At 40.9% G+C, this 27,941-nt stretch overlaps 1 protein-coding gene across 2 annotated transcripts in view; it reads left to right on the top strand.

The window, feature by feature from the left end:
* NAALADL2 (N-acetylated alpha-linked acidic dipeptidase like 2) overlaps positions 1–27,941 on the top strand; it is an 882,142-nt gene that overhangs the window by 829,516 nt on the left and 24,685 nt on the right. For both annotated transcript variants that reach the window (XM_043521778.1, XM_043521780.1), the window contains 2 exons: positions 6,072–6,165; positions 16,213–16,411. In XM_043521778.1, the coding sequence (XP_043377713.1) occupies positions 6,072–6,165; positions 16,213–16,411 (293 nt within the window). The remainder of the gene's footprint in view (positions 1–6,071; positions 6,166–16,212; positions 16,412–27,941) is intronic.

Raw genomic sequence — 27,941 nt, 5'->3', positions numbered from 1 at the left:
ACTTCTCATAACACAAGAAGTAGGGGCCATGAAATGAAATTAATAGGCAGAAGGTTTAAAACAAACAAAAGGAAGTATTTTTTTTCACACAATGCACAGTCAACCTGTAGAACTCCTTGCCAGAGGATATTGTGAAGGTCAACACTATAACAGGGTTCAAAAAAGAACTAGATAAATGATGGGGGATAGGTCCATCAATGGCTATTAACCAGGATGGGCAGGGATGGTGTCCCTAGCCTCTGTTTGCCAGAAGCTGGGAATGGGCAATAGGGGATGGATCACTTGATGATTACCTGTTCTGTTCATTCCCTCTGGGGCACCTGGCACTGTCCACTGTCCAAAGACAGGATACTGGGCTAGATGGACCTCTGGTCTGACCCAGTATGACCATGCCTATGTTTTTATGTTCTTACATGAATATTTCACTGTGGGCAGGCTTTTCATATCACGATGTCTGTGAAATATGATCACTGTGGTCACCAGTTTGCATGTGGAGGTGGGGGCTGCCCATTGTTCTGTGCTGTCATTTTTCTGTCCTGTCCAGGTCAGGTTTCCAAGCTGTTTTTCTGCCAGACATCGGATATACCAACGCATGCCCTAGTCCTGCAATCAGGGGTGAAAGTAAGCCGGTACGGCGTACTGGTAAAAAGTGGCCGCCGGTACTGGCCCGTACCCAGCTGACTTTAAAGTGCTGTGGCAGCGCTTTAATATCATTGCCCCTTTTGCTCCTCCCCCCCCCACTCCAGTCACCGATGGGGGGGAAAAAGGAGCAACTGCCCCAGGGCTGGCAATTTAAAAGGGCACGGGGTAGCAGCAGAAGCAGCTGGAGCCCTGGGCCCTTGAAATCACCACTGGAGCCCCAGGCGGCACAGGCCAGGCAGTGTGAAAGGACTGGCTTGGGGGCACTGACCCCCAGCCCCACCCCTTCTGTCCGAGGCCCCACCCCTTCCGGGGGCCGGAGCTGGCCCCTGTATCAATAAGTCTTCGGCTTTTACTTTCGCAACTGACTTTGTGCAATAAACCCCAGCACCCAGCTGGAGCCCAGTTGAAGTGAATGGGATTAAAAAGGGATGTAGAACTCTGCCAGTGCAGTCCGTTGCAGGATATGGGCCATCGTGATTGAGGTATTATGTCATGAATACAAAACCGTTTTCTGAAAGTGCAAGTAAACAATAGCTCAGCTAGCAAACATGTGAGCGAAAAACAAATGCTACTATTCCTCCAACTGTGTATGTGACTTCCATGATCACCATATCCTATATATGACTGCTGCGATTACATATTTAATATATGTCAGAATAACAGACATTTAATTCATAACCTATGACAAAACGCACAGGAATTTTGTAAGATTGATATTAGGAATTTGTAACTATCTTTGTGGACAAAACATAAATCAAGTAACAAGAAAAACATCTTTTGGGATAGTAAAAAGAAAAATAAATTGAAATTTATAAAACATCTCACATTTAGAATATAAATCTCCAAAAATAATTGATTTGCTCAAAATAACACAAGAATAATCAGTAAAGTCTTATCCGATGTCCATTGTAGTCAATTGAGCTCCTCCCCCGCCCCTTATTTCAATAGGCTTTGGGTCAGGCCCTAAATAAATACTGGATTACTGATAATTGTGTAAGAGTCCAATTTGTTGGTGTAAAAACAGCATTGGTCTCAAGATTAACAGAGCTATCTTCCCTCTCCTTACTTTGTGGGGCTAAAATGTTTTTCCTTTCATTGGGGACAAAACTAAGTGGTAGGACATTATGTGTGGTCCACAAATCTGGAATTTGCTAATCCCACTGGTTTGTTAGATTCCAGATTTCTTGCTGCATCTCAGGGTTTTGTGTTGGGAGTTGGATGGTGGGTTGGCTTGGGTTCTGAGATGTTCAGATGAGGTAAGCTTTCTGATGGTTGATTATATATTTTGTTAGTCAGGGTTACCTACTCTTGGCTATGGCAAGTTTATATTTTGTATTTTTTCTAGATTGTACATGCTGGGGAAAGTACTTAGAGGTGTTAGGATGGACACGGCATTTGTAGAAACAGTAAACAAGTTGCAGTTACTGCTGCAGCATTTTGTGGCAAGAGGCATGCATATTAGGAAAGGTAAAGGCATATTACATTCTATTTTTGGGGTTGTGATCTACCACAAGGGCTGTGATTGCCTCAGTGGCCATAAGAAGAGTGTGACATACTATTCACTTCAGTGCAGTCCCCCTGCCCGTTTTAAATCCATTTGCCTGGATTTCCTCAGATACTGTGGAAGTTAAAGTGCAGAATATTTCCAGTTTAGAATAGGAGATAGTACACTTGGAGAAAGTGGTGAAGAATTAAATGAGGAATATTACCAATATTACATCTGTCACAGGTGAAAAACTACATATATAGATGCGTGTAATCCATTCATTGTTTATAGCCTTCCAGTCCTCCAGGGAATGTCACAAATCCACATGATGTCCCTGAGCGCTAGCTTTTATAGTTCATTTAGATCCGTGAGCTGGATGAAACTTGGGTAAAACTGCAAGCAAATGGAGCTCCCTGATGAGCAGATGTGCTAAGATTTCGATGACTGGGTGGAGGAAAAATACATCCAAATATACAGCTACCCTAAAAAGTGTCATGTGATGCTGAATCCCCTCTTAAGAGAGGCTTTCTCAAACCTGGCCCCATTGGAGAGGGTTGGGCAGTGGCTAGTGGTGGGTGGCCTGAAATTCTCCCACTGCTTATGTCTAGCCAGCCTGGTGTTGCAGGGGAGCAGGGAGGAGAAGAGTACACAGCTGCTTTAGGGCTTTCCTGTTGGGGAGGTGAGAGAGACAGAATGGAGGAACAGGTGCAAGGGAGTAAGCGGGCTCAAAGGAGGAGACAGGCAAAAGTAGGAAGGGTCTTTAGGTGCAAGCTACGGGCATAAGGGATAGGTGGTCAGACTAGGGGAATCAACTCCAGGAGGTACAGATAGAGGCGGATGTGTGTGCATCGGAAGCCAGAAGGAAGAGAGCAGAGCCAGGGGGAGAACCCTTAAATTTAGAAAACCGTTTTTATTATTGACTGTCACATTCCCAGGTATCCTCAATTCAGAAACCAAACTACATTTGTCAGACCAAAATAATCATAATTAATATTTTCTATACGTTGTATTTTAAGTCAAGACAAATATGGCTGGGACAGAAGAGCCTTCCCATAACTTGTGCCTATCGGGTTTGTTTTAATTGTATTTTGTGCTTTCAGCTATGTGATTGTGCATGGATACTTCGTAAGCATAACTTAGATACTTAGTGTCTGATGCTGCAAATATTTCCAGGTCTAGTCTCTAAGCCGGTGCTTCCCATTGTTTAAGTCAAGGGACTACATAGGCTAGTAAGAACTGTGCCTAGTAATAGGTGTTTGCAAGATGAGGCATCCAGTTCATCCCTGGGAATTTCTTAGTTACTGTCATCCATTGAGCTTTGTACGATTTCTTCTTTTGCTTAGGGTCTCATGTCTGCCTGTCAATGGATCACCTGCAGCAGTTCTTGTTATGTTTTAGCTGGACAGTGAAACAGCATGAAAAACATGATTATGTACAGCAAAGGTCAAATATATTTTGAATATTCAAAATTTTTTTGATGGAAGCAGCAGTTCAAAGAAATAATCGTATCCTACTTCCCTTTCAGTCCTTTTGTAACATACCCAGTAGCATTCTGCTATTATCAGAATCTTTTATACTAGCATTTCTCTTGAAAATAATTGGATCTGCACTATAAAGGTTACAGAAAACAATTTCTCAACAGATACCCAAAGCTTTAGTGAAATAGAAATATCATTCAGTGTTTTTTTTCCATACTAAAACACAGAACATAAACAGCTCACAATCAATTGGTATACTAACTATAACATTGTTCTTCAGACTGGATAATTGTGTGTATGTTGCATCAGTTATTGTGTATTATGATTGTTGTGTGAGGAGCTGTCATTAATAATTACAACTGGTAATGTGTGGTGGGGGAATCAATTATTATTTTGCTTTTTAGTATTTCAGTTTGTGAATGTAATGTTGTCTGTACCTTTCCCTAAAGTAGCCTTCTATTTAATAATTTAGTAGTTAGTCTGAACCATGTTTTGAAGGGGGGAGAAACACGTCTTTAGTTTGCATGTGTATTCTTTGGGGATAGAATATCCAAAAATAAGACTGTAAATAAGAAATCAGTGGCCTTTTCTGTCTTGCTGCATTACGTGGGCTTGATGTATGTTTCTGAAGCATTATTACTCACTTGGCTCAAATCAATGCTCTGAGCTTTCCTCTCAGTGATTGATTTCTTTGGGTTAACTTGCCATGTACGTGATTTAATAAACACTACAATTACTTCATTAACAAACATACAAAGGCGTCCACAGCAATATGTAAAACTGTTACTATGAGATTTGCAAATTGCTTCAGTCATAACTTTTTTTTCTTGGTATTGCCTAATCGAATGGATAGCACAATAGGGTATTCATCTTTTGTAGCTGAGAAGCAAAACAAAATTGTTTCTGAGAAACATACATAGGAGGAGGAATTTAGCATAATCAAAATTGATGCTATTTAGGATGAAGGTGAAAGGGGAAGCAACTTCCTGGGATGCTTGTCTTCCACAGCACTTCTGATATATCACAAAAGAAACATTTTCCAGTGCTTTTCAAGTCTCAAATGTTTCTGTATCAGACTATGCTTTGAACAGAAGCTGCAACAGTCTCATAGCATTCATAGCCCAGAGATGTGTGGAGGCTGAGTGAAATTTATGTAATCATGAATTAAAATTTAGTGAAGGTTTGTATTGATCAAATTAAGAGCCAATGTTGATTTTAAGTGTAAATATTTCAGACAGTATCCCAATACTTAGGACGTATATATGTGGAGTATATGTATCTTTGAAATGCCCACAGTTCATTCTCATTTAGTAGGGTAGTGGATCTGGAGCCATGTTGTTCCCCAACAACTTATACATGTCGACGTGTGATTAGGGCAACTGAGTCCATTTCACATGTGGTATTCGCACAAGGAAGGATTTGCAGGCTTTGACCATTTGAGATCAGAGTTTAGGGCTGAACTTTGAAGTGCTCAGCACCCATAATGGAAGCTTTCAGAGTAACAGCCGTGTTAGTCTGTATTCGCAAAAAGAAAAGGAGTACTTTTCTAAGTACTTTCTAAGGTGCCACAAGTACTCCTTTTCTTTTTGCATAATGGAAGCCTGATTTTTGTAGATTTCTGCTGCATTTGGGAATTTCCTTTCTTGTGCTACTTCTCTTCCACAGCACCTCTGTGATATTTCACAAAAAGCAGCCTTTCCCAATGCTTTTTACTCAAAAACTTTCCTATCTGAATATGTGCATTGAAAAAATTTTATATAAATCTTTATGTAAATTTATATAAATCTCCCCACTGTATTTTCCACTGAATGCATCCGATGAAGTGAGCTGTAGCTCACGAAAGCTTCTGCTCAAATAAATTTGTTAGTCTCTAAGGTGCCACAAGTACTCCTTTTCTTTTTGCGAATACAGACTAACACGGCTGCTACTCTGAAACCTTCTTTAAGCTGTTATTCATGTCAAGCCATCATATATTCCCTAGACACTGTGAGTACTCAGCTCAGTTTCTTTGTATTCATGGGATTCTGTGCTAAGAGTCTGCTCCAAAGCCTGTTAAAGTCTGTGGAAAAAATTCCCTTTGACCTCATTGGGTTTTGGATCCAGCCCTTAGTGTCTTAGTAGTTCATCTGTCTGCTGTTTAAAAAAAAAAAAAGAACATTTTAAATTTGCTTCCCACTTTTAGAAATACAAGAAGATATTTTTTCTTAAAAAAAATCTCCAATAGTATCCTGTGCCATAGGAAAGCACTGAACAGAAGTGGTCATAAATTATAATCTCTTTATACATTTTTGTACTAGAATTATTTGGTTAATAACGGGTGTTGTGTGTGTGTGTTTTCAGTTTGTCCTGTGTGTTTTATTCAGCTTCCCTGGCAGACCAATGTAATGAAGTTATCTGGTATTCCAAATGAAATGCTGAGTATGAAATGGGTTAGAAATTATTTAATCTCTTTTGATTTCTTTCAGCTAACGGGAGAGGTGACTTTGCAAATTGCCAGTGAACCAGTTCTGCCCTTTAATGCCCTGGACATCGCATTAGAAGTTCAGAACAGGCTTAAAGGTAATTTTGTTTCAAGCAAGACTAATCTCAGCTAACATAAAAAAAGGGTCACCTACATTTCAATACTGAGATTCTCAGTTTCAGAGTAAACAATACCTGCTGATTTTATTACTCAGAGTGTTTCTATGACGTTGACTGAAACATGATTTTAGTTTAACATAGGATAAATTGTTTACATTTCTTTTGGTCTTACTAAAACAGTTTAATCAATAATTAATATTAAAATCTCATAATTACTGTCAAAGATAAGCAACCTCCATGACTGAGCTGCAAGATTTTCTTTCCATTTAATGCTACATTCAGTACAAGCAGGAAGGGGACTCTGAACTTCACAGCCATTTAGGCTCTGTAACTTTCACCATTTGACAAGTGGCCATCTTGCTTGTTTATTTATTACACTAGTTCACATTGGCAGCAGATCACTCCAACTTGCCTCTGTTTTCACAGCCAGTAGGAAGCAGGATAACGTACTGTTGAATAATTTGTTTGAGTTGATTTATCAGTTAGATCCTGAAGGCGCTGTGTTTGAAACTGAATGACCTTGGTCTGTGTGTTTGGATCACAGGCTGAGGGAAGGGAAAAAAACAATTCCTGTACCGGGAAAGTAGAGATTTCCCTCAGCACTTGCTGCATCATGGCCTACACATACAGGGGAATTATCACCCATAGAGAGGCAGATATGTCTCCAATTGAGGTGAAGAGGATATGTTCCCGGTACTAGTGAATTCATCCCAACAGAGGGCTGCAAAGGCAAAAGTGTGGCAGGATGGTTTCCTGGAGCATTCACAAAGGATTGAACTGGAGTGCATGGCCCTGGAAAGGGTTAAGTGTTAGAGGCAAATGGTTTGTGACGGAGCACCTTTTGTTACAAAGGTCAAGCTGGGTTGGGTGCAGGGGATGAGGGCTCCGGCTCAGGGTGCAGGCTCTGGGGTGGGGCCGGGGATGAAGGGTTTGGGTGAAGGAGGGTGCTCTTAGGCTACGGCGGGGAGAGAGTACTCTCCCCAGCTCTCTCGCCCCACAGCAGCACCTAGGTTGGAGGAGAGAGGCGCCTCTCCCTGCTGTGGCAGCTCCAGGGTTGGGGCTGCAGATTAGGCACCCTTCCCCATGGCCCCAGCAGGTCCGGGCTGGGCCTGGCAACGCCTGGGTCCGGGCTGGGCTGCCCCGGCCACAGAAGGTCCAGGCCATAGCAGAGTTGGGGCCGGGGGAGGGGTGCCACAGCAGGTTGGGGGCCAGGCCCTGGGTGGGTTCCCTGAGTGCCTGCGCGGCACTAAATAGGCTGCTGCGATGCCACACAGCTTACAGGGAACTTTTCCCTGGGCCCTTTAAAATCATATGGGCCCCTAGGCAATTGCCACCTTTGCCCACGCCCGTCGGCGGGCCTTTCTTGACACCTCCAGCTCCCCTTCCCCATCATCCAAGCTGTCTCCTTTGGTGCTCATAGATGTGCCAAATATGGCAAGCATTTGCCACGCGAGGCATGATCATGATGCTGAGAAACATCCGTCCTTGCCATGAGACACCATCACCTTCCCTTAAGCTGTAAAATCCACATAGTTAATCATTTTGCCTTGAAATGTGATGTGCATCATGGGGCTACAGGATTGTTAGTGATCCAAATTTGGGACCATTTCACCAAGTGGTTCCCAAGATACAGCTCTCTGGAAAAATACCTCTACATTGCATGACCTGGGTGATTGAGGTTATGTTATGGTCATTGAATCTGAGCACAAATCCAGCCCTGTGAGTTGAAATTCAACCCAGGGCAGAAATCTGAAGTAAAAAAAGCAGGCATAGTTCCAGTGCCTCTATGAAAGGGACATTTTTGTTTGGGGGAAATGTAATCTGAGTACAGCAGCATATTCAGTAGGTGCTGAAACTATTTTTGAAAAGAAAATAACACATGGGAATGCTCACTGGGAGGGGAGAGGGGAGCAGGGATGCAAGAGAAGGTGGGAATGGGGGAGAAGGGTTTGTGTCTGCAGCTAGGGATGGGGTACAAGGGAGGGAGGTAAATGCAAATGGGTGGTAAGGGAGGGAAGAGTGGTCAGGAAAAGAGGTAGGGATTAGAGGCAGTGAAAGGAGAGAACACGGGAGGGGTTGGAGAATGTGAGGGGTTGCAGAGGAAATTTGGGGGTTAGGAGTGCATAAATCAGCCCTGAATTCTCCCTCATGTCTGTGCTGGGATCTGACGTTGTCCTACCTCTCTGCAGTCCCTCTCCCTGCCTACTGTGTGTTGTGGGATGTGGGAGACCCTGCTCCTCTTGGAGAGTCTGAGCTCCTGTCCCTGTCCTTCCATGCAAGCTGGGATCTGGGATGAGTGGGGGAAAGAAGGTAACAACATCTGAAATCCAGACAATGAATAGTTAAGATGCCTATCACCTGTGTGGTTGTTGGATCTTGGGATCGAGCTGGTGGTCTGCCGCGAAGCGAGCTTCCGCCCGCCCACTTCCTGGATCCCAACAGGACCTGTGTGGTGGGGAGAGCTGGCCAGCATTTGTGGGAGGACCCCAGTTTGGAGGGGAGATGGACTGAGTGGACCTGACCCATGGCTGGAGAAGCCTGGGGCAAACAGCAGCAAATGGAGGTGGGTAGTGGGAGTGAGAGGCCCACCTCAGTGTGCAGCTTGGGCTATATAACCAGTGTAGTGTGCGGCCGTCCAGTAAACTGCAGCCTGTGATGTGTGTATGCAGCAGCATAGGGCAGGAGACAGAATGAAACAACTTCTTACGTGTTGATGGTGTCTGTAGTACCAGTTAATGTCTTAATGGGATGAGAATGGAAAGGGGAGCTGGAAGTGGTGGGGGGCTACATGTTGCAGGGTGGAGAAGGAGAGGCAGACACAGGTCTTCTTTCACACTTTGTTACTATAGCAGCCATGTAATAAAACTGTTAATGTTTTGGGATATAGAGCAGGGACGAGATTTCTCTCACCAGCTCTGTTAGTAATCACACACTGTAAACGTTTCAAGCATGACCATTATCCCCATTCCATTGTAGCAAAATATACAGGAAGGAGGAGTGGCACTGAGGAATCACATAGCAATCATGTGGTCTAGTGGAAAGACCACTGGACTGAGACTACTAGCTCTGCCACTGGCCTGCTGGGTGACATTGGGCAAGTCATTTCACCTCTGTGCCTCAGGTTTCCATCTGTGAAATGGGGATAATGTAAAGTTCTTTGAGGTTTACTGATGACGATATAAAAGCATTTAGAAGATTTATATTTAGAAGACTTATAGAGATGCTTTTAGAAGATTTTCTAAATGTGCAAAATCTTCTAAACTTCAAGATAGTACTGTACCCTAACTGGTCCTGCAGACTGTAGCCAGTCACAGAACAAATCAGTCGTTTCTCACAAACATCCATGTCAAAAGGGCTTTTCTAATTGGTTGATTTGCTTGTGACCAGTCATGCTCTTCCAAGTGGTCCTGAAGAAATGTATTACTGTCAGAGGGCAGAAATGTAATTTTTAAATACTTAAACCTCCACCACTACCTTTTTATAAGGGCAATTGGTTAAAGAGAAACATTATTGCACTCAATCCAGCTGTCTAGAATAAATATCTATCCATTGTCACCTATCTTTGAATAAGATCCACATACACCATGTGTAATGAAAGTCAGCTGTATAATTCAGTGATCAACAGAGTGCAGGCTCCCAAGTCTCTTTCTGGTACCTGCATTTTTATTTATTTAACAACTTTAAATAACTAGCTAGATGATTCATCATGATTCATACTGGAGTGTGCAGCACAAAGAATAGAAAATGTAGAATAATAAAGTGCCCTTGTTTTCCCTTAAGTGAAATAACACTTGTAATTTTTTTTCTTTTCTCTAGGGTGATGTCACAAGATGTTTAAAATGATATTAGTTAACACATCCTTTTCTTCTGAATCATCTGCCCTTCCAGTTTCAGCCTCTGTGTTTATACATAACATAAATCACACTTTGTCCCATCAGTGAAGTCCACTATCTTAGGATAATATGATTTCTCATGCCCTTATAATTCCCTATGAGTTCAATATCTATAAATACTTAAGGTTTTATGAGAGACTATTAAATAAATTGTTTGTTTCATATAATGAGTGCAGTTTTAGTGTGTGATGCACACAGTATATATAGCTCATCATTTTATATGAAATGTAGTGGGTTTGAGGGCAAAATACTTATCACATTGTTTTAAAACAAAAAATTCCAGTGTAAGCATTTCCTTGTTTTTATGTTAAAAAGGGTGGTCTGCATGGCCTCATTTCCAGATATAGAATGATGAACTCTTCCCCTAAGCTCACACTCACTGTTGGAGAGGCTTGATTGATATGCACAATCATTTGTATTATATTAAGAATGACAATTCTAAATATTGCATGCTGCTTGATATATAAACACTGCTGATGAAACTAAATAAATGTTGCTAATGCAGTGAATTTTAACCTTTCCATGCTGGCAAGACTGCAAGGATCATGCATTCATAGTCCATCTATTATGCATAGACTATGTAAGGATATCCTTAGCTAGACATGATGCTTCCATTGGATTGTTTGATATCTTTCATTACTCGTATATGGTCCTTGCACTTTTGCTGATATGGGTAGGGGATTTTTATCATTCCTCTTTTGCTTGTGTTTTTACTGCTTCTCCTGGGTGCTCCAAAAGGAGGCATGAAGATGGAGGGGCCATGGCTACCACTGCTGGCCGAGGATGGAGAGCTGGACATTGTGTAACATCTCTATTCACTGCTTGGAACTCAAGAAGGGATTTTTTGCCAGAATTCCCCCTAAAGTGGCTCTAAATGACATAATCTAGGCCTTATCATACACACTCTGAAGAGACCTAAATATTTCAAAATTAAAAGGAACCAGTTCTAACCATAAATTTGCCTTGTCTTTCATTTTGTTGCTCTGAGTAGATATTTTTAAACTGTCAGGTGGATTTTGCAGGGTGCAATTTTATACTTACACACTATAACTGGGCCCTAATGAGATTGTTGAGCTGATTCAAGCATACGTTTATCCACACCAGAAATGGAGTTAGTTTGTTGATATCCAAAAAACCCAAACTTAATGTTCAGATCTAAGGGAAAAAAATACGATATTTTACTGGATGTCTGAAAATAGAGGAATAACACAGTGATTCTGTTAATCTGTTTCAAGAAACCACTAAAAACCAAATGCACCAAATTGTCTCACATCTTTTGCATTCAAAACAGCAGGAGATAAATCTAGATCAAAGCATACATTTCTTTCCTTTTTCATTATGACACCAATAAGTTCTAGTTGGCTGCTGATTGCTTATTAACAGAAAGAGAAGGGTTCTGAGTAAAGTAAGAGATTTTATGAAGGTAAATAGTAGCATAAAGATTAAACTTTTGTTACTTTATAGATTTTGTGATTAGATTATTGTTTCTCTTACATTAAACTTCACAGTTTTATGAAAAGACTGCACTATCATTTGATTCTTTAGGATGGTTAATATTGTCTAACGTACTTTGAGACATATGAAGTGTGCCTGTATGGCAAACCGTTTAGAATCAGCCAAAATCTAGCACCTAACCTAAAACCTGCGATGTTGGGACCCAACACAATCATAGAATCATAGAATATCAGGGTTGGAAGGGACCTCAGGAGGTCATCTAGTCCAACCCCCTGCTCAAAGCAGGACCAATGCCCAATTAAATCATCCCAGACAGGGCTTTGTCAAGCCTGACCTTAAAAACTTCTAAGGAAGGAGATTCTACCACCTCCCTAGGTAACGCATTCCAGTGTTTCACCACCCTCCTAGTGAAAAAGTTTTTCCTAATATCCAACCTAAACCTCCCCCACTGCAACTTGAGACCATTACTCCTTGTTCTGTCATCTTCTACCACTGAGAATAGTCTAGAACCATCCTCTCTGGAACCACCTCTCAGGTAGTTGAAAGCAGCTATCAAATCCCCCCTCATTCTTCTCTTTTGCAGACTAAACAATCCCAGTTCCCTGAGCCTCTCCTCATAAGTCATGTGTTCCAGACCCCTAATCATTTTTGTTGCCCTTCGCTGGACTCTCTCCAATTTTTCCACATCCTTTTTGTAGTGTGGGGACCAAAACTGGACACAGTACTCCAGATGAGGCCTCACCAATGTCGAATAGAGGGGAACGATCACGTCCCTCGATCTGCTGGCTATGCCCCTACTTATACTCCCCAAAATGCCATTGGCCTTCTTGGCAACAAGGGCACACTGTTGACTCATATCCAACTTCTCGTCCACTGTCACCCCTAGGTCCTTTTCCGCAGAACTGCTGCCTAGCCATTCGGTCCCTCGTCTGTAGCGGTGCATTGAATTCTTCCGTCCTAAATGCAGGACCCTGCACTTATCCTTGTTGAACCTCATCAGATGTCTTTTGGCCCAATCCTCCAATTTGTCTAGGTCCCTCTGTATCCTATCCCTACCTGCCACCGTATCTACCACTCCTCCTAGTTTAGTATCATTCGCAAATTTGCTGAGAGTGCAATCCACACCATCCTCCAGATCATTTAGGAAGACATTGAACAAAACTGGCCCCAGGACCGACCCTTGGGGCACTCCACTTGATACCGGCTGCCATCTAGACATGGAGCCATTGATCACTACCCGTTGAGCACGACAATCTAGCCAACTTTCTACCCACCTTATAGTGCATTCATCCAGCCCATACTTCTTTAACTTGCTGACAAGAATACTGTGGGAGACCGTGTCAAAAGCTTTGCTAAAGTCAAGAAACAATACATCGACTGCTTTCCCTTCATCCACAGAACCACTAATCTCATCACAGAAGGCGATTAGATTAGTCAGGCATGACCTTCCCTTGGTGAATCCATGCTGACTGTACCTGATCACTTTCCTCTCGTGTAAGTGCTTCAGGATTGATTCCTTGAGGACCTGCTCCATGATTTTTCCGGGGACTGAGGTGAGGCTGACTGGCCTGTAGTTCCCAGGATCCTTCTTCTTCCCTTTTTTAAAGATGGGCACTACATTAGCCTTTTTCCAGTCGTCCGAGACTTCCCCCGATCGCCATGAGTTTTCAAAGATAATGGCCAATGGCTCTGCAATCACAGCCGCCAACTCCTTTAGCACTCTCGGATGCAACGCATCCGGCCCCATGGACTTGTGCACGTCCAGCTTTTCTAAATAGTCCCTATCCACTTCTTTCTCCACAGAGGGCTGGCCACCTACTCCCCATGCTGTGTTGATAGAAGATAAGATAGAATAAGATAAAATAGAAGATAAGCTTTGATAAGTAAGAGCATTAATTTTTCATGTAATATTTTTCCAAAAATTTTCTGCTTCCTATGATCACATTTTATACCTTCAAATAATATTTGACTGAGTTGTCAACCTAATGTAATCAGTCACTAAACTTCACAGTTCTAATCCATAATTATGTCAATACAGTGGTACAGGATCACTGCCTATCATCCATCCTCATTAGGGAATAGCAAACAAGTTAAAAGCAGTTAGAAGCAGCCCAACCTCTCCTTCCCCTATGCCCCAAAGAAATCTTATCCCAAACCAAATCTGACCCTAACCCACCCTCTCTCACTTTCCCCCCTCAAAGTGACTTCTGCCTGTGCTGAAATTCATATTGATACTTCAGCAAATGTGGCAACCTCTGCTACACCACCTGCGGTCTTCTCCACCATGATGATGCATTTTGGATGACTCCAGATTTGCACCAGATTTGAATGCAACAGCCAGAAGAGTGTGTGGGCGATCTGTAAGCTCCCCTCTCCCTTTGTAAAATATAATCAATAGCAAGTACTCTGTTCAGGGCAAGGAGACAGTGGGAAGTTCAGGGGGTCCTGCTGGATTCTTCAGCCTCACAATGTTTTTCTATCATGGTTACACACCCTTCCCACCTAAGTCAACCCATCCATGTACCCAAAGAGGTTTTGGTGGTGTTAATGAATCAGTTCTGATATCTGTTTATATTTATTAACCAAGCAACTTTGGTACCTTTAACTTGTAATCTTGGGGTTGTGTATTCTTCTCTTTGGTGTTAATTATACATACCCATGAGCTAAAATCTTAGATCCAAAAATATTTGAAGATTGTACTTTCAGCTACTGATGGGCAAACTTCTAAAGCCCTGGAAGTTCTGTTTGAATCAAATTTAGCATTTAAAAATGTTGAGGTTTATTTGAATCACTAGTTTCATTTCCCATCATTAATAGGCCAGGGAGATCTTGCTCTTACCAGAACACTGTTGATTCTGTGACCCCTTACTGGGATCTGTGCACGCACTAAGAGGAGAGCATACCCTTCACCAGCACTGCAGGTGGGAATACACTCCACAACCCAGGAGACTCTCCAATTCATGCATCTCATTTTTTTCTCTCTTCTCTTTAAATCAGGAACAATCTCAACTGAATCTGGGCTGTGCATTGGTATAAGCTCTCATTTGTTCAATTTCTCCGTCGGTTGCAAATATCAGGCTAGGTTAATTTTTACTGTGGTGTTAATAATTTTGAAAACACTGAGGTAATTGGAGTATCACACTTAAATGTCCCTTTAAGTGTTAACAGAGTCTGCATTTACTTACAGTTTAACTATAGAGGAATCATTTCAAACCCCTTCTACAAATGTGATTAACCTTTAAGAAGTTGTAGCCCAATCTATAGTTTATTAATTATATTTATTTATTGATTACTTAAGAATTCCCAGTTATCACTTTGAGGGTTGACAGGTTCTTGTCCCAAGATCAGGCCCAGTATTATTAAAATTAATATATATATTGGGAACCCTGATGTGCACAGCTGCAACACTCACATTATAGGAAACCTTCTATAGTTACAATAATTTATTAATACATTTAGCAAAATCAAAAACACTCTAATTCAGTACATAGAGATAATACAGAAAGTACATCTGAACATCTGCACTCACACCATCCCCTGCAGAACAACCCAAAATGTTAGCCATTATCTTCCTCATCATCACCACCAGTGGCCATCATTCTGGCACCTCTCAAGGGCCGCATCTCTCTTTCTCCCCTACAACACACAGCCTGGGACACAGCTTTCATAATATGTTATACTGATGCCACCATGTCTAGTGCCAGTAGGGGTTTCTCTCCTCTTCCTTATTTGTATTTCCTCACCCTACTAATGTTGGGATGTCCTTCTATAGGTTAGTATATTCATGATCTCAACTTATTATCATATATGTCAATTTGTTGCCATGGCACTCTTGTGGTTGGATGTTCTTTCCAAAACTTTCCAAAAGGTGGTGTTAGCTCAGGTGTCTGTCATTGGCTGGTGTCATTATGGACAAAACTCCCCCTCACACTCTGTTCCTCAGACTTAGGGATTAAGGTTGGGCCATTTATCTGTGCCAAAGTTTATAGACCTCAAGAGTTATGTAATTGCTGAAGCTAATGTCTTACAGGATACAGGCCTATAGGTTTCTTGCATAACTGCTGGTTATAATAAAGGCAAGATAGCCTTATGGGCTACAGAGTTTCAGTATGCTTAGTATTCTAAGATGAGAGATGGAATTCAAGTAAATTCTTGCTCTGGTGTGTATGATTTTATGCTTTTTATGAGGGAGAAAAGGGTGAAAGGGCAGGAGCTGGTGCTTATATACTATAGGGATAGGTTTTCAGATGCAGTAGACTAATACATACATATTGAAGAGAGAGAATCTGTGGCATGAGAAGCAGTATCTAACAGCACTGGATCCATACTGTCTCAGAAAGAAGCGTTCCAGCTACTGATATTTAACCATCACTTCTTGCAGAACTAAGTTTTCATTGCACGGTTCCCATCCAAATACTGGCCAGGTCTGACTCTTCTTAGCTTGTAAGATTTTTAAGATATCACTGCACAAGTTGGTACTGCTGGAGAAATTACTGTACATGTGAAATAGATTATAGGCTCCATTGACCCATGGTTTAACTCCACCAGGGATGCCTTTGTTCCAGCCTAAGACAACTTGGCCATTTTAAAAAAGTATAGGTTATTTTATTGACAACAGCAATAAATTATTGCCTTTTGAATAATTTACAGACCTGTATTTTTCTGTTATCATTACTAGGTGACCAACTAGACATTCGTCAGTTGCTGGCAATGGCTTCAAGACTGAGGGACAGTGCAGAATTATTCCAGTCAGATGAGATGCGTCCAGCTAATGACCCCAAGGAGAGAGCTCCTATCCGAGTGAGAATGCTTAATGATGTTCTCCGAGGTCTGGAGCAAAACTTCTTAGTTCATCAAGCTCCTCCAGGGTTTTACAGGTAGGATGTTCAGTATGTTCTCCATTCATTTATTCCAACTAAAATAATAATCTCACATTGCTTAGCTTTCAAAACTGTCATACCTCTTTTAAAAGTCTCAGTGAGAATCCAAGATAAAAGCTAAATTAAAAAAAAAATCCTTACAGCAAAAAATTTAAATTCATACCAGTGCAGGAGGTGATTAGAGTGCATCTTTGTAACATTTCTGACATGATATCACTGCTAACAAGATGTTCTGTGCTATAGGAACTCAAGCAGCATGACAGATATTTATGTTAGATGGTACAGTAAGCTTTCAAAAGAAAAAATATTTTGAAATCGAATGGTATTTGACATGCTTCTCAATGTTTTATTAAAAACTTTACAAAAAAATTTAAGCACTGATTTACAGAAGATTAAGCAAAGTGATATATATAAAATCTGTACTTGTGTGCTAATTTATCTTTCCTTGTCTAGGTACTTTCAATAGGACAAAGATAGTACCTTGGTCTGAATGGTAGGGCTTTAGTCAGCCATCTTCCATAACTTCCCCCTCATAGTAACTAGCGTTTTGGAGCTTTGGGGGCATTTAGTTTATCTCCCCCTTACCTGAATTGTTCCCTATTGAATATTAAAGTGCTTTGTCCAGACTAGTTTTAAATGGCTCAAGCAGTCCACTTTTCATCTTCTAGAGAAGAAAGAATGAGCCTTCCTCACTTCTGCTTCCAGAGTTGACTTGGTAGTTGGAGAAATATGTACTCCTTGTTAGTTTAAAAAAATGTGTTTGGTTAAAGGCAACCATTTGACTGGTTCCATCATACTATTTTAAAATAGTTCTAAGCAACTTTTCAGACCCAAATGTTTAGGATTTAAGTCCTGCTCAGTAGTGATCATGTTGTTTTATGGTTTTCTCAAAACGAAATAGATGGGAAATGTTTTTCTTTTTCTGTCTTCCTCCCTTTAATTGCTCCAAGATGAGCATTGGTTTGGGGCCTCCAGGGAGGATTTGGAGGAGAGTCGAAAGCTTGGTACTTAAGAAGAGGGAGATTATTCCAAGCATTGAGGATGGTATGAAACAGGTGCAACCATATAAGAAAAGTAGATTGTGGGGGGAGCCTAGAATGCAAATGAATCAGTCCTATAGCTATAATGAAGGCGATATTAACAGAAGAGTAAAATTTGTGGTGGGACCAATCAATGTCATTCTCACAGTAATTGAGCTTGTGGCATGAAGGAAGATGTTCACCAAAGAACGACTGGTAGACCATATTCAGCCGTACTCAGTGGCTGCTCTGAGTTGCTCTGACATCACAAAGCAGTCATATCCTTGGCTTTATAAACCCCTTCAAATGGGTGACTGTATTTGCATCACAAGAGCACTCTGGTGCATCTGTCCCAATATAAATGTGTACTTTTTATTAATTTTTTAAAAATAGGAAATGTCTAAACTCTGGATAGTGAGAAATACTTCCATTGGGTCACATTGTGTTCTCCTTATTTTCATATCCTTGCAGTGTTTATCATCTTTTGTTCCTTGATGAGATGTAATTGCTCTGTATGGAAGTAAAATGTAAATTTAACTTTTCACCATCCTCCAATCTACAGAAACTGATCAAAGAAGTACTCCTGCCTTCCTAAGTAGAGAGCAATTCACAATAGGGTGGAGATCACACAATCATAGAAATGTAGAGCTGGAAGAGACCTCAAGAGCTTATCTTGTCCAGCCCCCTGCACTGAGGCAGGACTAGATATACCTAGACCATCCTTGACAGGTGTTTGTCCAACTTGTTCTTAAAAATCTCCAATTACAGTGATTCACAACCTCCCTTTGAAGTCTATAGCGGTGCTTAATTAAAAGGTTTTTTTTCTAATATCTAACTTAAATCTCCCTTGCTGCAGATTAAGCCTATTGCTTCTTGTCCTACCTCCAATGGCCCTGGAGAAGAATTGATCACCATCCTCTTTATAATAGCCCTTAACATATTTGAAGACTTATCAGGTCCCCCATCAGTCTTTTCTTCTCTAAGTTAAACATGCCCAGTTTTTAACCTTTCCTCATAGGTCAGGTTTTCTAAAACTTTTGTAATTTTTGTTGCTCTCCTCTGGACTCTCTCCAATTTGTCCACATCTTTCTGAAAGTACGGCACGCAGAACTGACAGAGTATTCTGACTTAGACCTCTCTACTTGGTACTGGTGTGGAACAATAACTTTCCGTGTCTTACATTACACTTCTATTAATACACCCCAGAATGATATTAGCCTTTTTTGCAACTGCATCACATTGTTGATTTATATTCAATTTGTGATCCATTATAACCGCCAGGTCCTTTTCTGCAGTACTACTGCCTTGCCAGTTATTCTCTATTTTGTAGGCATTTGATTTTTTTTCTACCTAAGTGTAGTACTTTGTACTTGTCTCTATTGAATTTCATTTTGTTGATTTCAGACCAATTCTCCAATTTGTCAAGGTTTATTGAATTGTAATCCTGTCCTCCAAAGTGCGTGCAACTCCTCCCAGCGTCATGTCATCTGCAGATTTTATAAGCATAATCTCTACTCCATTATCCAGATCACTGATGGAAATATTGACTAGTACTGGACCCAGGACAGACCCCCATTTGATACACCTTGGAAACTAAGCAAGTGTGATCCAGGGCCACTAAGAAACAATAACATGGAATCCAACAATGCTATTTGACGAAGACTCTTGTCAAACCATTTTAAAGGGAGGTGTCTTACACAACAGGCCTGATTCTCATTCACACTAAGTAAATAGTAAATTTCATGTGCGTGTCCTTTCAAGCCCCCGTACATAGCCAGGGCAGTGTAAAGGAGACTTATGCCTATACTGCAGCTTTAAGTGTAATTTCCAGCTCAGTTAGACATACACAAGCTAGTTTTGATTGAGATAGTGAGCTAAAAATAGCAGTGTAACTATAGTGGTGTGGGATAGCCACCCATGTACAATCCCATCTGATAACATAGGTATACACTCGGGCAGCCAGCCTGCACCACCGTGGCTGCACTGTTTGTAGCACACTAGCACTGTGAAAGCTAGCATGTACGTGCATTTTAAATTGATCCTCCAGCTTTAGATGTACCCTTAGTGTAAACGAGACTCAGGCAGTACAACTAGAAATCTGATTTGCTTGTTTGTTTGTTTGTTTGTTTTAAGAATAACAAGATGCACCATAGCTTCCTTTTGGGAGGGAAATGTTAATCCACTGATGCAACTTTATTTGCAGTATTTTTAATGATTTCGGGGCGGGGAGGAATTCCTTATTTAAAGAATTAAGTGCTGGTGTAATAATGTATAAATGGCCTGCAAAATTTGTCTTAAAACTGAAGCTATAGCTGGGTTATACAATAGGAACACTAAAAAGTATTTGAAACGAGTGACCTTTATTTTATTGCTGTCATAACTTTAAAACTTACCAGATGAATTTCTTTTTTGTAATTTGGTAAAGAAAACAACAACAACAAAAATCAATCCCACAGCTGAGACCTTGTGTGCTGTGTTTCATCCCAGTGCGAAGATTGATGGGCAAGTTATAACCCTCTGAAATAGTGGTTTATAATGGCAACGCTGGCAGACCTTTAACTATAGCAGCGCAAGCAGTGCCATAATAAATACTGTACTTCATCTGTAAACAGAAATTTAGGATGCAGTTTGCAGCCTTGACCTTCAGGCTCCAACTGTGTTTAGATCATTAAGATTCCATAAATACTGTAATTTACCGTCTTTTGAAGGAAGAATGTGTGTGCACAATAAAGCACATATTCTTCATGAAAAAAATTATTTCTTCCTGTATAGTCATTTGGACTCATATTCTCAAGCTCAATCAAAGTACTTGACAAAATTCACTGAAGTTCAGGCATCGCTTCTCAGTCACTATTGGCAGGCTGGTGTTTATCCTTAATCCTTAGGTCTTTGAAGCTATACTATATTGTTCTTTTCTAGAATCTAAGCTGAAAAGGAAGGATGGCGCTTGTGGCTAAGGCACTAGACTGAGACTCAAGACATTTAGGCTGTGCTTTGCCACTGGCTTCCTGGGCAAACTTTGGCAAGTCACTTAACCTCCTTGTGTCCCAGTTTTCCATCTGTAAAATGGGGATAGTGTTCCTTCCTTTGTCTGTCTTGTCTACATGGATTGTTGGCTGTCTGGCGCAGCAAGCGTTTCTTACTATCTGTCTGTATGTGCTTAGCACAGTAGGACCCTGATGTCAGTTGGACCTACTGTAATGAAATTAAATAATTATTAATAATGAGTGACCATATAACTCTAGTAAACTGATAGAATTCAAGTTCCTTCGATTATTGATCATTTTCATACGTAATTATGTCCTTATAATAAACTTACTGTGATGAGCAAACCTTAAAAGCCCGTTCAGTCTAGTTTAAGAAAGCACCATCATTTGATTGATTATCCATATTATCTGGCAAATCTGAAAAATCTCGCAATAACATGCTCTCTCAAGATTTCCTGGTCCCAGCTATACTGGAAATACACAAGAGCAGCTTCTACCAGGAAATGTTAGGGCTTTCTGCTTCTAGTCTTAACCAGAAACCTGGACAGAGGTGAATAACAATGGGGTGAGGAAGTTTTTCCTGCCTCACAAAAGGTTATTTTCAAGTTTGATTTGTGTTTTGGATGAAAATTCATTTTTTAAAATTTTATGTGAATCAGTTCTCCGTTCCCTAATCCTAAACCTGATATTTTCCCTTCCTCTTCCACTGTGATATTATCATCAAGAAGGGCAAGGTTTGAAAGCTACCGGATATTTTCCATCTCTCTTCCTGTTCTTATAATTGAATCTGCCCTTATATTGTAAATTGATGGTTATTTGAATGTTTTTTTGATTCTCTTGAATGTATGATGTGTACATATCCTGTGTTTCTTTCCTTCCTTTCAGCTACCCACTTTCTTTCTTCCAATTTACTTTTTATTGCAGTTTTTGCTGTGCAGTTCTGTCTTCTTGATTTTCTTATTTTTGAGTCATTATTTTATTATTAATAATAATGAATTGAATATCAGCATGGAGCCTGAGACATGGATCAGGACCCCATTGTGCTAGGCACGATTAAAACACATAATAAAAAAGATTATCTCCACCCCAAAGCTTACCATCTAAATATAAGACAAGAGACAACAGGGGGATGAAGAGAAGGGGAGTACAAGCAAACAGTGAAACGGTACTGGACAGCATGATAGGCCGTGATCACTGCACACCTGTTGCCTAGCTGTTAAGCTTTTAGGCATCATTACAAATGAGAATTTGAAGGAGGGATTGGAAGGAGGAAGTGAGGTGGCTTTGCAGATGTTCATAAAAGTGACAAGGTCTTTGTATCGTCTCAGTATCAGGGGAGTCATTTCTAACCTTACTTAGTTTGTCCTTTTCCCTATCTAACGCTGCAATTTGAAGACATTCCATTCATGTGCCCTTTTGATCTCTTATACCATGTGTGCCTGATAAGCCATACTTCCCCAGCTGATGGGCTTTGAGCCCAACCCCCTTAGATCAGGAGCCAGTATTGAGAGATGGCATTTGAAAGACAGACAGGGGGCAGGAACTTGTTATCAGAAGTCCAAAGTGATTCTGTTCTGAGAGGAGGCTTGGCAGGGGGCATAAAATAAAAGGAACATAAGGCTGTTGGCTTGCTGTGGTGAGAGCGGAGTGAAGGGATTGAGTCAGAGGTGGGAGGGAAAGGGAGCTCCACAGAATGGGAAGAGGAGCAGAGTCAGGACTCTGAGCTCTTAGAACCTATACATTGAACCTGATGTTTTGTCTTATCTTTTGTTGACTGTGCCAGTGTTGTGTTATCCTCGGTCTGTGTAAACTGAACCTGTTAGTCTGATGGTTACTGATTTGTTTGTTTCTGCTACTCTCTTGTATCAAGTGGGGATGATTTCCATTGCTTGCTCTAAGATGTTACTGATATTTGCTTTTGTTATTAGGTCTAATGAATTCTCTGTCATGATGTGCATATTCTTTTGTTTAAAGTCAAAGAGCTTAAGGCCAGATGGGATCACCTGATCATCTAGTCTGACCTCTTGTGTATCACAGGCCACTAACACCACCCAGTGCCTACACACTGAGTCCAACAATGGAACTGAGACCAAAGTATTACATCCCACAGGAGACTAAACTGTCATGTGCCACAGGCAGAGAATAGGAGGGAATGAGGTGCCCCAGTGCCTGAGGCCTCCACAATGGCAGGGAAATGATTAAGTGAGATATATATATCCAGATAATCCTGGCAAGTGACCCACACCCTGATGCTGCAGAGGAAGGAGAAAAAAAACCGTGGTCATTGTCAATGTGACCTGAGGGAAAATTCCTTCCTGACTTCACATGTTGCGATTGTTTAACCCTGAAAACAAGATGTACACTAATGGCCCAGAATTCAACATTTTCACCACTGTATTTAAAGACCACAGCTTCCATGAATTCTTGGCCACATTCCCTAATACTTCACTTAATTGCACAAAGAGTATTTCATGACAGTGTGAAGATTATTTTCTAGCTTAGAGAAAAGATGGCAAGGCACTGTGGAAAAGAGGATCAGACAAAATAAAAACCATCCCAAATCTTGGTCCAAACCTGAATTAAACCTTTCACTGAAGTTAAAATAAAATGTGTGTGCATTTAAACAAAAACCCAGAAATCATAGAATCATGGAACTGGAAGAGACCTCGAGAGGTCATCTAGTCAAGTCCCCTGCACTCATGGCAGGACTAATTATCTCGACCATTCCTGACAGGTGTTTGTCTAACCTGCTCTTAAAAATCTCCAGTGATGGAGATTCCACAACCTCCCTAGGCAATTTATTCCAGTGCTTAACCACTCTATGTGTCTGTAAACAAAGCAGATGGGAAATATTGTTCCAAATTGAATACAAGTCCTCAACCAAATGATTCAGGTTTCTGTGAAATTTTACAAACTATGAATATTCCGGTGAATATATAAACTCTCACGGACAGTTTTTATGCCCCCAGTTCTTTACACTTCCACAATGATCAAGCGTAGTCCCCCTCCTCCTCTATAAGGTGTAACTCAAGTCTTCTCCCTGGTGCTTGCTATTTGCTGTGGCTTCTCCCCTTTCCCTGATTGGGCTGGCTTCTTTTTAGTGATGCCTGGTGACTCCTCACTGGGCCCAACACGAATAATGCTACCACTGCTGGATAGGAGCGTAAAACCCAGTACACGAGAAACAATGAAGTACATCAACACAAACCCCAGCAAACAATTGGCACCCCCCAAAAATAACAGTATAAGAAGGGGACTTTATTGGGAACAGGAATATATTATTTGGGGAAGGAAAGTGTTACGGTTAATAAGTACTAACACATCAACAAATTCCCCAACCTCTAATATACACAACTTATCTCAATCCCCAGATCCCTCCCTGGTATCTTCTAATGTGAGCAGTATGCTGAGGATGAGTCTGGAGACAAGTGTTGTGAATACTGGCTGGCTTGAACAGAAAGGAGTCCTCTTACTTTGTTTTTGCCCCAGAGCAGGGCAGGATCCTCTCTTGCCTGTGGAGATCTTGGCTGGCTCTCGGTAACTAGCACCGGGTCAGATCTCAGCCATTCTGGATTATGTACTTTGCAGGGCTGGAGCTGCTCCTCCCATGTACTAGATCCCACAGCAGTTAAAAAGCTCTCTTTGTAGGGCGGAGGAGTAAATCAGAGACTTCCTAGGCTGTTCTGCTTTTATTTCAGCTCCCAAACTCAAAGCTCAAAACTGAAACTAAAATTGGGCTCCGCCGCTGAGTCAGGCTGCATCCTCCCACTGAGGGGCTGAGCAGCCCTGGCTCATCTTTGGCTCAGCAAACCATTTGTCCATATCACACCATGCAGAAGCCTCCCTATTGGCTTCACCAAGAGTTTCTAGTCCATTCTGTACCCATCCGTGACTCCAAGCATGCTGAGAAATGGTGTCAGAGGGCTCTGACTGTTGTTGTTGTCGTGCATAAGGTCGGACTCCTAGAGTTCTGAGTTCCAGAAGCTGGTAGATTCAAAGCAGAGGTTACATAGTGTTGCAGCTTTTCTATTTTTATGCCTCTTTGAGTTCGACTGTACTGTATTATAGTTGACCTAACCTAACAAATGAGTGCAAAGGCAAAAAATAGCCCCTCTGCCATGTACGTTGGCCAGACCGGACAGTCTCTCCGCAAAAGACTAAATGGACACAAATTTGATATCAGGAATTACAACATTCAAAAACCAGTAGGAGAACACCTCAACCTCCCTGGTCACTCAATAACAGAATTAAAAGTGGCAATTCTTCAACAAAAAAACTTCAAAAACAGACTCCAATGTGAAACTGCAGACCTGGAATTAATTTGCAAACTGGACACCATAAAATTAGGCCTGAATAAAGACTGGGAGTGGATGGGTCATTACAAAAACTGATTTAACCATACTAATTTCCCCCTACTGTTACTCACACCTTCTTGTCAACTGTTTGAAATGGGCCACCCTCATTACCACGACAAAAATGATTTTTCCTCCCTTGGTATTCTACTGTTAATTGAATTGTCTCGTTAGACTGACCCCCCACTTGGTAAGGCAACTCCCATCTTTTCATGTACTAGGTATATATATACCTGCTACTGTATTTTCCACTCCATGCATCTGATGAAGTGGGTTCTAGCCCATGGAAGCTTAAGCCCAAATACATTTGTTAGTCTCTAAGGTGCCACAAGAACTCCTCATTGTTTTTGCAAAAAATAGATAATCCCTTTACCATATACATATATTTAAAGCTCACTGAGGTCAATATTTCCATTACCTTCAGTGGACTTTGGACAGGGGCCTAGATCATCAAGTTGATGGCAAATAGGTGACGTTTGTAAACATGAGTTTATCACAGCCACTAATAGAATTATCTTCCCTTGCATCCTCTCAGTCTGGTGGTCAGTATCCGCAGTAATAAAAACTGGTTCTATAGATGCTGATAAATCAAAACATCTTAACCCCATCAGCACCCACTAAACTGGTATACCTGGATGCCAAGGAGAGGAGAAGATATTTCCCCTTCTAAAAAAAATGCAGAAACCTGGAGCAAATTGCCAGCAATGGAAATATTAACTGACGCCTTACAGTGATACTGATGAACCAACTCTCCACATGGGGGAATAAAAGCTCCATTGGTTCCTGCGACAAGATGACAAAATGAATTTCTGTGTGTAAGCATTGATTTGTTAGGTAATCAGGCAAATCCGTCTATGATGAGTGGGGTATGTGCATTACTGTATCTCCTTTTCATCAGCTTCTGCCCTGCGGTCTCTTATCTTTGAAACGCCTTTCAAAAACCTTTCTGCCATCATTTCATGAAAATCTCAGCTGAAAACCCGTTTCTGCAGCATCACCTAACTGAATGTGTTTATGTTTTAAAAAACGTTGAACTATCTAGACTTTTTTCTATGACTGGACTAAGTTAGCTCATTCCTCCTATTCCCAATATATTGTATTCTGGTTGGTATTCCCTGCCCATCACCATGGCCTGCGGGTGCCATTTGTCTGTCAAACCCATATATTAAATTGTAAGATCTTTAGGCAGGGACCTGATTTTTATGTGTTTTCTTTCAAGTGTCTAACATGCTTGTCGGCCCTATACAATAAATAACAATGTTCCATGATATTCCAAACACAACAGTGAAAATGAGGGAACTTCATACTGTATTGGCATGACACACACACTATGCAAACAGGATTGGTTTCCTCTCTTGGTGTATGTTTCCTTCCTTCTGGTCCATTTTAACAACTCAACCACATCTTAAGATGACTTGTTATTTACATTAGAGATACACTCTGTCTTTCACTGCAGACACTTCTGAAATTTCCTTTGATGTTCCCACCATACTTTTCTTAGCTGAAGGAGACACTAAAAAAACCAAAAAAACCAAACAAACCTCGTCTCTTCAGTCTTAAAAAAGCAAAGAGTACATGCAAGGTATTAGCCTGTCATTTTTGCTCCAATTATTTTTTATTCTTCCTATTATTCTGCCACTTCAAGCACAGGTATCTCCACACTGACACATGTTTGTAGTGACTCTACAAAAGCTCTTCCCTAACTCAGCTTTGCATAAAACCCATTGCTGAGGTCCACCTACTGCACCTTACCAATTTTACCCAGTCCATTAAAGCTGTCTCTGTCGGTCACCATTTTTGCATAAAATCTTACCTGAGTTGTTGTGACTACTTTGGTGGAGATCATAAATGATTTACAAATAGCGCTGGAGAAGTAAGCTTGGCATCTGCTACCTTTTTCGAGAAGACTTCCAGTAATTAATTTTGTTACTCATTTTTCTCATACAAGATTGCTTCTAAACTCTTGTTCCCTGGATGATGCATTTTTTGAATAATATTTTTCAGTGACTGCATTGTTTTTATGTCTCGAAGTAATCTATCTGACGTGAAAAAACAATTTATGCTACACTAATACTCCTGTCACAGAGGAGTTGCACCCAGCCTCATCTGTGATGGATCAACTACCAGTTAATGATAAAGTGATTATGAAAGCCAGCAAATGGCTCAGTTGGAGGTGGAGAACTACAGGAAGGAGGCTGGCTCCTGGAGCGTGGTGACTCCCAGGCGGCTGGCCTGCAGGAAGACTAGTGGAGTACTACAGGAGACTACTGCCGCAGGAAATCATAGGGAAGGGATGACTGATGTACTGAATTTGGATTCTTTGGAAGAAATAAAGCTGAAGCCCTGAGAAAAGAGGCTTGAAGCAGATTCAAACATGCTATTGGTTACATCCAGGGCTGAGGACACAGGTCAGCACTCTATAACATCATTATATTGTGAAATGGTACAGTATAGCAAATAAAGGATCTAGAACGGGGTAGTCAATAGGCAGACTGTGGCCAAATCCAGACTGCGAGACATTTTGAATGGATCGTGAAATATTTTAATTTTCTAATTATTACCATTATTGTTATTGCAGTGTGAAAAATGTTTCTCTGGAGTGTGAACCTTGACCAAGAAATTTGTACCTTGACAAAAAATAATTGACTACTTCAGTCTAAAATTTAAATTCACCATAATGATGATATTGAGGCACTTTTAGCACCACATGATAATATACTTTGCTTTGCTGCTAATCTCATGCCACTCAAGTGTTTGTTGTTCATTAGAACAAATGTTTGTCTTTCAGATTGAGTTTTGTCTTTCCCTGTTGCATTCACTCCTGATATATGTACAGAGTCTACTTGATATATTCCTGTTTAGCTGATAAGCTACAGCAGGCTCTCAGGTGACAAAATTCACATGCCCCAGGATTCAGTCTTCAAAAGATATGTTTATTAAGAAAATTAAAGTCCCTTTTAAAATCTCTGTGTGCAAACAAACTTCTCATTGGTTTTTATGGAGGACAAGCTTTATTGATACAAATATTCCCAGAAGACCTCCTAATCCTATATTGTGACATGGATACACATGTAATGCAATGTCACTAAAAAAACAAAAACAAAACAAAAAAAACCCACCTCAGCAAAGAGAACTGTTGAATTACAGTAATTCTTTTGTCACAAACACT

The sequence above is a fragment of the Chelonia mydas genome, chromosome 9 (assembly GCF_015237465.2).
Source record: "Chelonia mydas isolate rCheMyd1 chromosome 9, rCheMyd1.pri.v2, whole genome shotgun sequence".
NCBI lineage: Eukaryota > Metazoa > Chordata > Testudines > Cheloniidae > Chelonia > Chelonia mydas.
The sequence above is the reverse complement of the archived record's forward strand: the minus strand, read 5'-3'. Positions and strand labels throughout refer to the sequence as shown.